Source organism: Oryctolagus cuniculus, chromosome 1 (genome assembly GCF_051225735.1).
Source record: "Oryctolagus cuniculus isolate XC-2025 breed Fujian yellow rabbit chromosome 1, ASM5122573v1, whole genome shotgun sequence".
NCBI classification, from domain to species: Eukaryota; Metazoa; Chordata; class Mammalia; order Lagomorpha; family Leporidae; genus Oryctolagus; species Oryctolagus cuniculus.
In genome coordinates, this window is record NC_142867.1 from 69,588,063 (window position 1) to 69,603,414 (window position 15,352).

Sequence of the window (15,352 nt, forward strand, 5' to 3'; positions counted from 1 at the left end):
TGGAGGTCTTACTAGAACAAAGGCTGACTTCTCCCCAAGAAAGAGGGAATTCTGCCAGGAGACTGCCTTTGAACTTAAACAGCAGCTCCTCTCTGAGTCCTTGGCCTGTTGGTCTATCCTGTCAGATTCTGAACTCACCAAGTCTCCACAGTCACATGAGCTAATTCCTTAAAATCTTTCACTCTTTCTCTTTCCCTGCCTCTCAGTCTCTCTCTCTCTCTACCCACACCCACACACTCTGTTGATCTCATTTCTCTGGAGAAGCCTGACTAATACATGGTTCAGATCTCCACTGACTCTCACCTAGATGACTATGCCAGACTCCGAATTGGTTTTCTATTCCCATTCTTGTCCTGCTACAACTATCTCTGTACAATTTTTTTAAAGTTTGTTTTCAAACAAGCCAAATTTTGAGTATTCAAGTTACTACTGTCAGCCCTCTGCTGGTTCTGTATCTAGATTTCAAGCAAACTCAGATTGGAAGTATTAAAAAAAATTATATATGTATTGAACCCATACCAACTTTTATTTTTGTCATTATTCCCTAAACAATATACTACAACAATGATTTATATAACATTAGGTATTATAAGTAATCATGGAATTATTTAAAATATACAGAAGGACATATGTAGGTAAAATACAAATACTGTGCCTTATTTACTTACTTGAGAGGCAGAGCTACAGAGAGAGAGAGAGAGAGAGAGAGAGAGAGAGAGATCTTCCATCTAGTGGTTTGCTCCCCAAAAGGCCACAATGGCTAGAGTGGGGCCAATCTGAAGCGAGGAGCCAGAAACCTCCTCCAGGTCTCCCATTCGGGTGCAGGGGCCCAACCACCTGGGCTATCTTCTGCTGCTTTCCCAGGTGCATTTGCAGGGAGCTAGAAGTGGAGCAGCCAGGACTTTAACTGGCACCCATATGGGATGCTAGTATCACAGGCCAGGGCCTAACCTATTATGCCATAGTGCCAGCCTCAATACTGTATCTTATAGGGGCCGGCACTGTGATGTATCAGGTTAAATACCTGGCCTGAAGCACCAGCATCCCATACAGGTGCCGGTTCGAGACCTGGCTGCTCAACTTCCGATCCAGCTCTCTGCTATGGCCTGGGAATGCAGTAGAGATGGCACAAGTCCTTGGGCCCCTGCACCCACATGGGAGACCCGGAAACAGCTCCTGGCTCCTGGCTTTGGATTAGCACAGCTCCGGCCGTTACGGCCAAGTGGGGAGTGAACCATCGGATGGAAGACCTTTCTCTCTTTCTGCCTCTCCTTCTCTCTCTGTGTAACTCTGACTTTCAAATAAATAAATAAAAATCTTTAAAAAAAAATACTGTACCTTATAAAAGTATTGAGGGGGGCCAGCATTGTGGCATAGTGGGTAAAACTGTTGCCTGGTGAGATGCCTGGTTCCTGGCATCTCACATGAGGCTCCTGGCTTTGGCCTGGCCCAGTCCTGGCTGTTGCAAGCCATTTGGGGTGTGAACTAGCAGGTGGGAGATCCCTCTCTCTCTGAAACTCTGCCTTTCAAAAGAAGTGTCTTGAGCCTGCATGGATACTGGTACCTGTGGGAGGTTCTGGAACAAGTCCCCCATAGATGCTGAGGAACAGCTGTGTATGTCTGAACTGTAGTAACACAGTTAATAGATACTATGTTCACTCATCTTGCTATGGTTTATTAATTCAATCATTCGTGTCACACTGTCAGTCAGGAAACAAACATAAGAGCTATATATAAAATAACCAGAACATGGATCTTGCCTCAGATCTGAGGACATATAAACAAAAAATAAAATACAATGTGATAAATACAATGACAAAGTATAAGCACAGTTCAGAGAAAGCATAACATCTACTTACATTAAGAAGTTGTTTTTTAGCATATGTTCTAATCTGTCCTTGGTGAGAAAACACAAAAAACAAAATTATATTCACTGCATGTAATTAACATATTTCAAGAACAGATGCATTGGGCTTTATCCACAAAACTAATTACCTTTTTGCCAGGTGCTAAGAATTTGTGACAGAGTTCAACATCTTCAGGACAGTTTGAGAGCACCATCATTGCTGTAGACTTAAAGAGGTCCTCCATAATCTAAGAGAAACACCAGAGAACCGTCTGGTTAGGAAGTGACTCCTGATATAAAACCTATCCAGGGCTCCAGAAGGTCAGGCCTCCAGGTTTTAGCAACTAAATCCTTGGGTCTCTCAACCCCTGAATGTACTATAGCAAATGCGTTCAGTTTCCCAGGCATCTCAATTTCTTCTCATAAAGGAATAAAAAAAAAAGTCTGAATTTTTATGTTAATAGCTGTAATAGTGGTCCTGAGATGAGATGTCAAGTGAACGGATATAACCAGTAGATGACTCTAAATTTCAACAAACTCACTTACAGAATCAGGACAATAATAATACCTAGTTTACAGGATTGTTGTCAGAATTAAATGAGACAATCCACATGTAAGACTTAGCTTAGTACCTGACTTGGAGAAGCATACAACAAACGTTAGTAGTTGTCAAGAGGAAGAACATTTTGAAAGGTGATTTATGCAGTCACTGGAAAATGAAAATAAACTTTAAATCTGAGCGCAATGATGCATCTAAATACGAATGTGTACAATTTTGCTGTGCTAAAGCATAAAGTAAAAGTAACACAAGGCATTTAACACAAATCATTATATAATATTTCATTCTACCAGGGGCGTCCATAGAAAATTCATGAGAAACTAACTTGATCATATAAGAAACAGTAACTGGAGGGGTTGGCAATGTGGCTGAGCAGGTTAAGCAGCCCCCTGCGATGCCAGCATCCCATATGAGCGCCAGTTTGCATCCCAGCTGCTCTATTTCCAATCCAGCTCCCTGTGAATGTGCCTCTGAAAGCAGCAGAAGATGGCTCAAGTGCTTGGGCCCCTCCATGCATGTGGGAGACTTGGATGGAGTTCCAGATTCCTTGATTTGGCCTGGCCTAGTCCCAGTTGTTGTGGTCACTGGGAAGTGAACCAATGGTTTGAAGATCTCTCTCTTTCTTTCTTCTTCTGTCACTTTGCCTTTCAAATAAATAAGTAAATCTTTTTTAAAAAGATTTTAGATATATTTCCCACCCTAGTCTTTAAGACTTATTTATTTGAAAGGCAGAGTTACAGGGAGAAAAGGAGATACAGAGATCAATCTTCTATCTGCTGGTTCACTCCCCAAATGGCTACAACCGCCAGGGCTGAGCCAGGCTGAAGCCAGGAGCCTAGAAATCCATCCAGATCTCTCACGTAGGTAGGAGGAGCCCAAATTCTTGGGCCATCATCTGCTGCTTTGTCAGGGGCATCAGCAAGAAGCTGGATTGGAAGTAGAACAGCTGGTACTTGAACTGAAGCTCCATTATGCTGGCATTGTAAGCAGAGGCTTAACCTGCTGTAAAATCTTTTAAATGAAACCCAAAGAGATCATACCATACCCTCCTAATGTATTCACAAAGACACATCATTTATAAAAAGCACAAGCTTCTTCAAAGGCTAGGATCTTTCTTCCCTCTAATGCATCACTGGAACACCCTATGCAGGCTGGAAACACAGCGAGAGTAGAAATATCTTCTAAATTAAAGATGTCTTGCTAAGTTGTACTGCATTCCTAGTTAATTCTCTTACCTTCTGTTACTATGGTCACATGCTTCCAACTTGTCAATCTAATATAATGAAAGAAACTGATAAGCATGTGGGTACAAGGCACTGGCAATGTAGAAGAGTCATCACAATTAATCTGAGGAGTGGGGAAACAAGTTAGAATAAAAAGACGAGGCAACAGTCAAGACAAATCTGAAGGAAATAAGCAGAATTAAGAGCTTTCTCAGGGCCTAGTATTCTACATTAGGAGAGAAATGTTTAACTTCGGATTTCATGTAAAAAGTGTAAAGTACACCACTACAATTACAGAAACAGAGTGTATGCATTCTAAACCAGTGGAGGAAAGGAAAGGAAAACAGAGAAAACTAGAGGAGGCCAGGGGACAAGGTCACAGTAGTAAGGAATAACTTGGTGGAAGGAGAAGGAAGACTGAGGATCCTTTACCTGAAGGCTCAATCACCTTCAGTCCAGCACTGAGATAAAGGAATTACTAAGTAAATGAATGATTTATGAAGGGTTATATACATCAGTCACTAAGCAGAGTAGACACATACTAGGAGGAAAAAGATCAGGGAGACTGGATGCCTGCATTACTGAGTGACACAATACAGCTCTCTGTAAGACAGAAACTTTGACCACTGGGGCTGTTAAATTGCTATCTTGTATAAGCAGTAAATTTCCATTTGAAGAAAAAAAATCACTGGCTTTCCTAACCTTGACTTTCAGACTACATGCTATAAATATACTGGGAGAAAAGAGAAACTTAACTGAAGGGTCAGCACAACCCTAAGATGGTTTAAAATTGCAAAACAACTTAACAGGAATACCCAAGTGCTTATAGCTTATGAGTAGGAAAAATCCTTTGTTACAAACTCTGATTCAGTAATTTTTAAAAAGATTGATTTATTTGATTTGAAAAGCAGAATGACAGAGAGAGAAGGTGAGAGGGAGAGAGAGATCTTTCATACACTGGCTTAATCCCAAAATGCCTGTAAACAGCCTAGCCAGCACTGAGCCAGGCTGAAGCCAGGAACCCAGAACTCTATCTGGGTAGCAGGGACTCAAGTACCTGGGCTATCATCCACTTCTTTCCCAGAATGCATTAGGAGGAAACTGGACTGGCAATGAAGTAGTTAGGGCTCAAACCAGCACTATGACATGAGATGCAGATGTCCCAAGGGGCAGCTTAACACACTGCGCCACAATACCCACCCTTGATTCAATATTTGAGACTACCCTTCACCAAGGTAATTCCACAGAATAATTTACAAAATAGAGAAAAGAGAAGTGGGAGATTACTTTTAGGGGTACAATGTTTTCTTTTGTCTTTAGGAAAAAAAGTTCATATTCCAATGAACTAAATCATTCAATAGTGCATGCCTTGAGGACCACCCATGGAGAATCAAGTAAACAAGAACTCAAGTAGCAAATCCCTTTCACAAAAACGTAAAATTCTTACTTAAGTGCCTATTTATTATTAGCTTCATGGAGGTCATCATTAAGACCTGTGTAACTATGTAATGAACTGTCCAACCTATAACAACTTTCAGGAGTGAAAAATAGAAATATTAACACTTAAGCCTTTTTATCTTTCTAGCTGGCCAAAATGAAGTTGAGTTAACCACAAATTTTCTGTCTAAGCAGGCAGACTGGGGAATGGTCACCTGGAACTAAAAAACTAATGGAGATGAACTTCACAGTTCTATTTTCCTTCCTTTGTCTCCTGGTTTTGATTTGGAGGTGAAATGCTGAATTGTTTCAGCAGTACAGGAAGCAGAACTTCTGGAAGAAAGCTCCTATTTCTAGTCAGAGACCTGGGCTATTGCCAGCATTTGGGAAGTGAACCAGTGAACACAAAATCTCTGCCTTTCCAGTAGACGAAATAAAGTAAACATTTAAAATGGGCAAAATTCACAAAAAAATATTTTTGAAAGTTATTCTCTGTTTTGGTCTGGTTCATATTATTCCTCGGTTTTAACAGTCAGTGCTTGGGGCCAGCACTGTGGCTCAGTGGGTTAAGCTGCATTCTGTGATGCTGACATCCCATATCAAAGTACAAGTTTGAGTCCCTGCTGCTCTGCTTCTGATCTAGCGCCCTGCTAATGCACCTGGGGAAGGCAGTGGAAGATGGCCAACTACTTGGACCATGGCCACCCACGTGGGAGACCTTGACAGTGTTCCTGGCTCTTGGCTTCATGTCTGATACAGTGTTGATCATCATGGCCATTTAGGGAGTGAACCAATGGAAGAAGATCTCTTTCTGTCTCTCTCTCTCCCTCTGTCAGTATGCCTCTAAAATAAGTAAGCCTCAAAAAATAAATAAGTAACCAGTGCTTAATAAATTAACCTAAAAATCCATCAACTAGGGTATCTAGAAATATTAACAAAGAGAATGAATGGAAGAAAAAGAGAATGACATAAAGAAATGATTCATTCCAAACATTAATATTAGATCTGAAATGGCCCACTTGATTCATTTCAAACATTAACATTAGATCTGAAATGGCCCACTTATCATATTTACAGGAGAATAAAAGAATTTCATGGACTTGTTGACTAAGTGCAAAGCTAAAATCTGCAACTGAATCCTGCTCACAACTTACTAAAAAGGTCTGCAGCTTATATTATCTATTACTCAATGTTCTCACTAATACAGCTGAGGAAATAAAATTTATTTTGCAACCACATCTTATCACAAAATAAATTATAGAGCAAAGACTTTAAATGTTTAGTAAACTCTAAAGTATGCATTGTCTGTAACTTTTCCCTTTGGTATCTACATTGGGCAATGGAGACAGGTTTCATTCCTTACAATACTCTTACTTCCTCACCGTCTACACAGTGAGCTCAAATGAAAGCTGCTTAAGGAATATAACGACTCTCAGGGAGGCTCAGATCTGGAATCCCTACAATGCAGAACAGGGTTATTTAACAGTCGCACTGCTGGTGTTTGGCGCCAGATAATTCTTTGTGTGTATGTGTGTGTATTGTGTGCACACGGAGGGGGTTGGGGGGAGTGCTGGGCGCTGTAGGATGTTTTATGTTTCCTCTCACTACATGCAGGTAGCATTCACTCTTCCCACCTTTGTTCTCTCCCAAGTAGGGATAAGAAAAATGTCCCATAGGGAACACCAACCTGGATCAATCAGTAGGAAGTGTTAAGAAGGGATGAAAGTGGATACTACAGCGTGTGGTGGGAATGCTCCTTTAGGGCCAATTGCTGTTATCTGGGAACTTGGGAATGTTAACTGCTGATGATTTTTGAGTTCTCTTTGGACACTGTCAACTCACAAATGCTGCCTTGCTCTCGGTCATATCCCTTTCAGAAGCCAGCCATGTCCAATGACTGGCTGATGTGGGGAGGCACAGAGATCTATCCCCTTTGTCTTTATATGGGACAACTGTGAAGGACCACTCCAACTCCAAAGTTCTCCACAGAATAAGCTATGACCTCTGTAAATGCATCATAGTTCAATATAGTTCAATTTTTTTTTCCTCTACCCAATGCTACTTTCTTCCTTTCCTTTTAGGAGCTGGTTTTTGTTTGTTTGTTTGTTTGTTTGTTGACAGGCAGAGTTAGACAGTGAGAGAGAGAGAGAGACAGAGAGAAAGGTCTTCCTTCCGTTGGTTCACCCCCCAAATGGCTGCTACGGCCAGCGTGCTGCGCCGATCCAAAGCCAGAAGCCAGGTGCTTCCTCCTGGTCTCCCACGCAAGTGCAGGGCCTAAGGACCTGGGCCATCCTCCACTGCCTTCCCGGGCCACAGCAGAGAGCTGGACTGGAAGGGGAGCAACTGGGACAGAATCCGGCACCCCAACCGGGACTAGAACCTGCAGTGCCAGCACCGCAGGTGGAGGATTAGCCTAGTGAGCTGCAGCACTGGCCTAGGAGCTGTTCTTGAGAATTTTTCCTAAAAACACCTCTGTCCAAAAATCTCTGCCTTAGAGTCTGTTTACTAGAAAGGTCAACCTAAGACAGGGCAATATCATGAATCTATTTGAATTGTGGAATATATTGTACTTATATTTTATTTTTTAAAGGTTTATTTTATTTATTTGAAAGGCAGAGTTACAGAGAGAGAGGGAGAGACAGAGAGAGAAATCTTTTATCTCCTGGTTCACTACCCAAATGGCTGTAACGGCTGGGCCAGAGCCAGGCTGAAGCCAGGAGTAAGAAGCTTCTTTTGGGTCTCCCACGTGGGTGCAGGGGCCCAAACACTTGGGCCATCCTCTGCTGCTTTCCCAGGAGCATTGGTAGGAAGCTGGATTGGAAATGGAGCAGCCAGGATTCAAACCAGCACCCATATGTGATGCTGGTGCTGCAGGTTGCAGCTTTAACCTGCTGCGCCACAGAGCTAGCCCCAGTATATATATTTTAAACAGAATTGGGTCATTTACTGGGTAAATAAGAATAGAAAGACAAGATAAATACATAGAAAGGAGAACTGATAGAAATTATTAAATATATATCCCATAATTACACATCTAACTAAACAGCAACCAAAAGCTATTATATAAAGAATTCATAATAAGTTAATAATTTTAGTACTTACTAAATGCATTTCACTGTGCTGTCTATATATGTATTATTTGCCCAATTCTCTCAACATGCCTAGAGAAATTATCATTTTCATTTTACAGATAAGGAAATTGAGGTCCAGAGAAATTAAGTCCTTTGTCTAAGGTCATAAAGCAAGGGAGCAATAGAACGATCAAATCCTGGTCCATCCAACTCTAGGACTGATTTTATATCTTTATATGTCCACAGCCTCCTAATAAAGTTTCCCTTTGTCCCTGATTTGCTTTTGCTTTTCATTTTTAAAAAATTTTTATTTATTTATTTTTTAGAGAGAGAGACAGACAGAAAGGTCTTCCCTCCGTTGGTTCACCCCCCAAATGGCCGCCACGGCCAGTGCGCTGCGCAGATCCGAAGCCAGGAGCCAGGCGCCTCCTCCTGGTCTCCCATATGGGTGCAGGGCCCAAGCACTTGGGCCATCCTCCACTGTACTCCCAGGCCACAGCAGAGAGCTGGACTGGAAGAGGAGCAACCGAGACAAAATCCGGCGCCCCAACTGGGACTAGAACCCGAGGTGCCAGCGCCGCAGGCAGAGGATTAGCCTAGTGAGCCGCGGCGCCAGCCCTTGCTTTTTATCTATTTATTTAATTTATTTGAAGATTAGTTCACCCCACTCCCCAAATGCCCACAATAGGCTGGTCTGAGCCATGCCCAAACCAGGAGCTGGTAACTCAATATAGGTCTCCCACCCAGCTGACAAGGATCCGACTACTTAGATCAATACCTGCTGCCACCGAGGGTGCACAATGGCAAGAAGCTAGCAGCAGAGCCAGGATTCGACCCAGGTACTCTGACATGGGATGTGGAAGTCCCAGGCGGCGTCTTCACTGCTAAGCTGAATATTTGCCCCAATCCATTTTTATCTTCCTCTAAATAATTCTTCATGTTGCTGCTAGAGAGATTTTCCTTTTTTGTAATCTCATGATCCCACAGTCCAGCTGTAGCCATTCCAGGATTAGGAACCAGTGGTTCTTTTTTAATATCTCAATATTTATTTATTTATTTTATTCAAAAGGCAGAGCTACAGAGAGAGGAAGAGACAGAGACTGAGAGGTCCTCCATCCGCTGGTTCACTCCCCAGCTGGCTGCAATGGCCAGAGCTATGGTGATCCAAAGCCAGGAGCCAGGACTTCTTCTGGGTGAGATTCAGTTTTTGTGAGGATTGTTGATCTTGGACATGTAAATAGAGGTTGGTTTGGAGTTATCATCTGTTATCAAAATACCACCGTCAATCATTGGAGTCAAGCTCATCAGTGTTGCAAGGAATCGGCTCATCACTGCCAGATGACCACAGTGTTACTACAGGGTGTTCACACTTTCACAACACGTACCTTCAGAGCCTGCCTGGCACTGACTGTCCTCTTAGTCAGAGGACCTCTCTCTCTCTGCCTCTCCTCCTCTCTGTGTAACTCTGACTTTCAAATAAATAAATGAAAAAATCTTTAAAAAATTGAATCTCATGAAGAAAAGAAACTTAGAGTTCACAGAAAAGACCTCAGGAGTCAATGATATGAACACTGGATACATTCCAAATCCAAGATACCAGATTAGAACAGTGATCAAAGAAAAATAATCTTGTCACTGGTGACACACACACACTGGATAGTTATCAGAATTTAAGTCGTGTGATATCCTACCAATGGCAACCAAAGGAAAGAAAAGTTGATGCAGAGTGTTGATCTTTCCAACAGAAACAAACAAATGATTATTTTGTTGTTGTTGTAGAAGTCAAAGAAAAACCTGTGTGCCTAGTTTGTGCTGATGCATTAGCAATAATGAATAAAAGCCAATCTGGAGTATCATTACAGCTCAGAGCACACTAAACTCAATGAACTGGGAGGCCAGATGCATCTGGATACAACCCATGCTCGTGGGGGACAGTGCTGTGGCGCAGAAGGTTAAGCCTCTGCTAGTGGCAGTGGCACCGGGCATCCCATATGGGTGCCGGTTCAAGTCCCAAATGCTGCACTTCCACTCCAGTTTTCTACTAAGGGCCTGGGAAAGCAGAAGAGGAAGGCTCAAGTGCTTAGGCCCCTGTACTCATGTGGGAGGCCCGGAAGAACATCCTGGCTCCTGGCTTCAGATGGGCCCAGCTCCAGCCGTTGCAGCCATTTGGGAAGTGAACCAGTGGATGGAGGACCTCTCTCTCTCTTTGTCTCTCCCTCTCTCTAACTATTCCTCTAAAAAAAAAAAAAAAAATACATCTTAAAAAAAAAATCAATGCTCTTCAGCAGGGTTTGGAATCACAAGTCAGTTTCACGGGGCCTCCTTTTGACAGAGACATTATTTGGATGACTTACGGAGTGAGAGCTAATCACAAAGAGGCTGAGGCCTCTGGAGGGAGAGTTTGTGAAAGAATGCATGGTAGCTGCAGTGGAGTTACTAGTGTCAAAGTAAAACCACTTCTGAGTGTCAGCTAGTCTTGGAGAACAGTCCCAGATCGCATTACTGATTTAACACAGATGCTGAAAAAACACCAAAGGGGGCCGGTGTTGTGGTGTAGTAAGTGAGGCCACCACTTCCAATGCCAGAATCCCATATGGTGCTGTCCTGGCTGCTCCTCTTCTGGTCCAGCTCCCTGCTAATGAGCCTAGAAAAAGTAGTGCTAAATGGCCCAAGTGCTTGGGCCTCTGCAACCACAGGGGAGACCCAGAAGAAGCTCCTGGCTTCAGGCTTTGCATCAGCCCAGTTCTGGCCACTGCGGCTATTTGGCGAGTGAATCAGTAGATGGAAGATCTCTCTCCCATACTCGCTCTCTCCTTTTCCCTCTGTTTCTCTACCTTTCAAATAAATACAAATAAATCTTAGAAAAGAAAAGAAAGAACACTGAAGGATTCTGCAGGAGATTTCCATTTTTCTCCACTCTGGCTTGTGACAAGACAATGGACATAGCAAAAACTGCCCAACTGGCCATCTTCATTCATGGGGTAACTGCAGAGTTTCCTATGCAAGTGGAACTGCTCTTCCTGGAAGCCACCCATGGCTTGTGGAGGACTTGTTTTAAATGAAAAAACCTAAATTAACATTTGAAAAGTTGGGGCTGGTGCTGTGGCACAGCAGGTAAAGCCACCACCTCCAGCATCCCAAATGGACACCAGTTCAAGTCCCAGCCGCTCCACTTCCAATGCTGCTCCCTAATGCATCTGGGAAAGCATTGGAAGATGGCCCAAATGCTTGGGTCACTGCACCCACCTGAGAGACCTGGAAGAAACTCCTGGCTCTTGGCTTTGGACTGGCCCAGCCCTGGCCGTTGCAGCAGTGGATGGAAGATCACTCTATCTCTGTGAGTCTTTCAAATAAATAAATAAAACTTAAAAAAATTTTGAAATGTTAAATTAAATGGCCTTACTACAGATGGAGTTCCAGACATGGCTGGCTCACCAAAAGGGTAAACTGCGTTTGTCAAGAAAGAACTGAACCCTCTCAGCTTTGATTCAAGAGATTTAATTCTATGCGACTGCATCACACACCAAGAAAGCCTGTGCACGGTCACTGAGGCTCAACAATGTGACGTCAACAGTAGTGTCACGCGTAAGTTGTGTGAAAAGCAGAGAGTTTAAGAGTCGCTAGTTTAAGGAGTTACTGAATGATCTTGACTCCGAGTGTGGTGATCTTGTGTACCACCGTCAAGTGCAGTGGCTGAGTTGGGGGAACATGCTTATGAGGTATTAAAACTGCAGGACGAAGTCAAGCAGTTCATGGAGATGAAGGGAAAACCTATGAGGGAACTCAATGACAGCAAGTAGCTGTGTGAGCTTGCATTCATGGAGGCATTGCTAACTACCGCTCAGAGCTGAATAGCAACTGCAGGATCCAAACCAGCTTCTCAGCTCCCTGCTTGCAAATGTGAAATCATTTAAAGCTGGGGCCAGTGCTGTGGTGCAGTGGGTTAACGCCCTGGCCTGAAGCATCGGCATCCCATATGGTGCTGGTTCGAGACCCTGCTGCTCCACTTCTGATCCAGCTCTCTGCTATGGCCTGGGAAAGCAGAAGATGGCCCAAGCCCTTGGGTCCCTGCACCCGCATGGGAGACCCAGAGAAAGCTCCTGGCTCCTGGCTTTGGATCAATGAAGCTCCAGCCATTGCAACCAATTGGGGAGTGAACCAATGGATGGAAGACCCCTCTCTCTCTGTCTCTGCCTCTCCTCTCTCTGTGTAACTCTGACTTTCAAATAAATAAATAAATCTTAAAAAAAAGAAAAAGAAAAAGAAATCATTTGAAGCTAAATTAAGGCTGTAGAAAGTGCAACTTGAAAGGAATACCAGTGCATTTCCCCACCTTGGAAGGACAAAGGCCTTCTAGGATACTTGAATATGCTGGTCAATGAGCCAAACTAATTGAGGTAGTTAATGAAGGATTCAAGGAGGTGAAAAGTTAACAAATGGAACTGAACATCTTTGCTACAAAGTTCAATGTGCAACCAGTTAATGTGCCTGATCACCTACGATCTCCCCTGCTTGAGTTTTATAAACATTAAATAAGTAGTGATGAATTTCCTACTTTGAGGTGATGCACATTAAAATATGCATCTGTACTGGGAATAACTTCCTGCTACAAGCAGTTCTTTTCAAAACGTATCACTGCAAAGAGTCAACCGTGCCCCACAGTGACCAACAAACATCATCATCAACTAGTATCACCCACTTCAAAGAGAAGCAGTTCCAGCTATCACCTTAGGTGTGAATTAATGAAATGTTTGACCAAATACAGCAAACCAATTAAAAAAATTTTATTTATTTGAAAGGTGGAGTTACAGAGAATAAGAGATAGAAGCAGAGAGAGAGAGATCTTCCACCCCTAGTTCACTCCCCAAATGTGAGCAGCCAGGGCTGGGCCAGTGTGAAGCCAGGAGCCTGGAGCTTCATTTGGGTCTCCCATGTGGGTGCAGGGCCCAAGCATTTGGGCCATCCTCCACTGCTTTCCTGACATATCAGCAGGGAGCTCGGTTGGAAGTGCAGCAGCCAGTACTTAAACAGGGGTCCATATAGGAATGCTGGTGCTGCAGGCAGCTGCTTAACCTTCTACACCATAGTGCCAGCCCCATAGACCACAGACCATAACTTGTATGGTCTACAAATGATGTTATAAATATCTAAATGGCCCTTGGCAGAAAAAAGGTTCCCCACTCCTGCTGTAGATGTTTACAAAACTATCAAGATGTTTTACTTAGTTTCCTAGCAAGTAAGAGCTACTATTTACTGAGCCTGCCCGTGTTCCAGATCCCATATTAGGTAATTTAAATTAGATTCATTATTTGATTCACTACTCACAAAAAGCTTATGAAATAAGTAAAATTATTCTTAGTTTACAGTTGAGTAGTCTAAAGATGTTCATGAAGTTAGGTAATTTCATAGCAAAGCTAATGGAAGAGCTGGGACATGAACTTAAATTTTTCTGAATCTTTTCTGTATTACACTAAGGTGTTTGGTGTTAATTAAACCATGTAGCTTCCATTTGCATTCAAAGAATGCCTATAAAACATAGATACACTAGGTAAAAAAAAACATACAGAAGTATTTTATTTTTATTTAAGAATTACTCATTTATCTGAAAAGCAGAGCAACTCTGGGAGAGGGAGAAGGAGATGGAGAGAGAAGTAAGGAAAGAGGGAGAGAGAAGAAGACAGAGAGGGAGAGAAGACAGAGAGGGAGAGAAAGAAAGAGAGGGAGAGGGAGGAAGGGAGAGTAAGAGAGAGACAGATCAATCTCCCATCCACTGGTTCATTTCCCAAAAGGACCTCAACAACCTGGGCTGGGCCAGGCTGAAGCCAACAACCTAGAACTCCATCCAGGTTTCCCACATGCCTGGCAGGAAACCAAGCACTTAGCCATCATCTGCTGCTTTCCCAGGTGCAATAGCAGGAAGCTGGATCAGAAGTGGAACACCTGGGATTTGAACCAGCATTCTGATATGGGATGCTGGTGTCAAAGGTAGCAGCCTAACCCCCTGTACCACAATGCTGGCCCTATAGAAACATTTTTAATGTTACAGATACCTGAGTTTTATATACCTGGTATTTTAAAAAATTGTGTACCTACCTGTGTGAGATCTTGAAGATTCTCAATAAAAGAAATCTCTGCTTCCACCATATAAAACTCTGCCAGGTGTCTCCGGCTCTGGGAATTCTCAGCTCGGAATGTTGGGCCAAAGGTGAACACCTGAGCGAAAGCTCTGCAATCCAAGATTGAGAGTGTAAAAATAGGATCCACAGGAGTAGCTTTAACTATTTAAAATATTCTGCAAGCTCTGAAGAGTTTCATGCCTCTGTCTTGTCCACAAACCCACATATATTAGCTACTTTATTTCTCTAATGGATGATAATAATAGTTTCATTAAAAATGTTACATTTATAGAAACCATTTTATCCAAAAGGAATCTGCAACTGCTTTACAAACCCTATAGTTTACTAAATATAGAAACATCACCACTTCTGGGTACACTCTACTGCAGCTGCCTTAAACAGCAGGCAACTGCATTTCATAGCAATCAAGAACAAAGTAAAGGAAAAATACCACAGCCCAAGACCTAGATGATGAAAATTAAAATTTATGTGGAAAAGGTGTGCTCATTTATCTTTTTAAATACATGAAAAATGTATCAGATACGCTGACAATTCACCTTATTTCAAGCCTACTCAAGTCCTTTACAACCACCCAAGTCGGTCAAAAAATGCTGAATGACCCCTGAAATTCAGGGGTGAGGAAAAGTTTTGAGGAACTATCTAGTTTGCTATCTGGATTTCTAGGGCCAGAGCCCAACCCCCACAATGTATTTTTAAATTCCCACAAGGAAGCATACATGGAACCTTCATTCTAAGGTTTGTAGCTGTCTTCATAGGGAAACAGGGCAACTGAAATCGAGCACATGAGGGAACTTCAAAATGTTTGTGGAAAAATGGAATTACAACATAAATTTATTTTGGTGCAAGTTCAAAATCCATGAATAGTCTTTTCATAAAACAAATTTTCAATGAATTTTTTGACAAGCCCTTGTATGCATGGATCTCAAAATTTTTTGCATCAAAATAAACTTTTTAAAAAGATTTTTATTTATTTATTTGAAATTCAGAATTAGAGAGAAAGAAGGAGAGGCAGAGAGAATCCATTAGTTCACTCCCCAGATGGCTACAATAGCTGGAACTGTACCAATCTGAAGTCAGGA

The 15,352-nt window shown here is 42.4% G+C and overlaps 1 protein-coding gene across 10 annotated transcripts in view; it reads right to left on the reverse strand.

Moving 5' to 3' along the window:
• Window positions 1–15,352, reverse strand: part of NARS2 (asparaginyl-tRNA synthetase 2, mitochondrial) — a 149,213-nt gene that overhangs the window by 33,496 nt on the left and 100,365 nt on the right. For 8 of the 10 annotated variants that reach the window (XM_017344384.4, XM_070075945.2, XM_070075951.2 and 5 more), the window contains 3 exons: window positions 14,230–14,362; window positions 1,996–2,094; window positions 1,860–1,897 (listed from right to left, as the gene is read on the reverse strand). In XM_017344384.4, coding sequence (XP_017199873.1) covers window positions 1,860–1,897; window positions 1,996–2,094; window positions 14,230–14,362 — 270 coding nt within the window. The remainder of the gene's footprint in view (window positions 1–1,859; window positions 1,898–1,995; window positions 2,095–14,229; window positions 14,363–15,352) is intronic. The other 2 variants (XM_089331741.1, XM_017344379.4) reach the window with 1 other exon arrangement.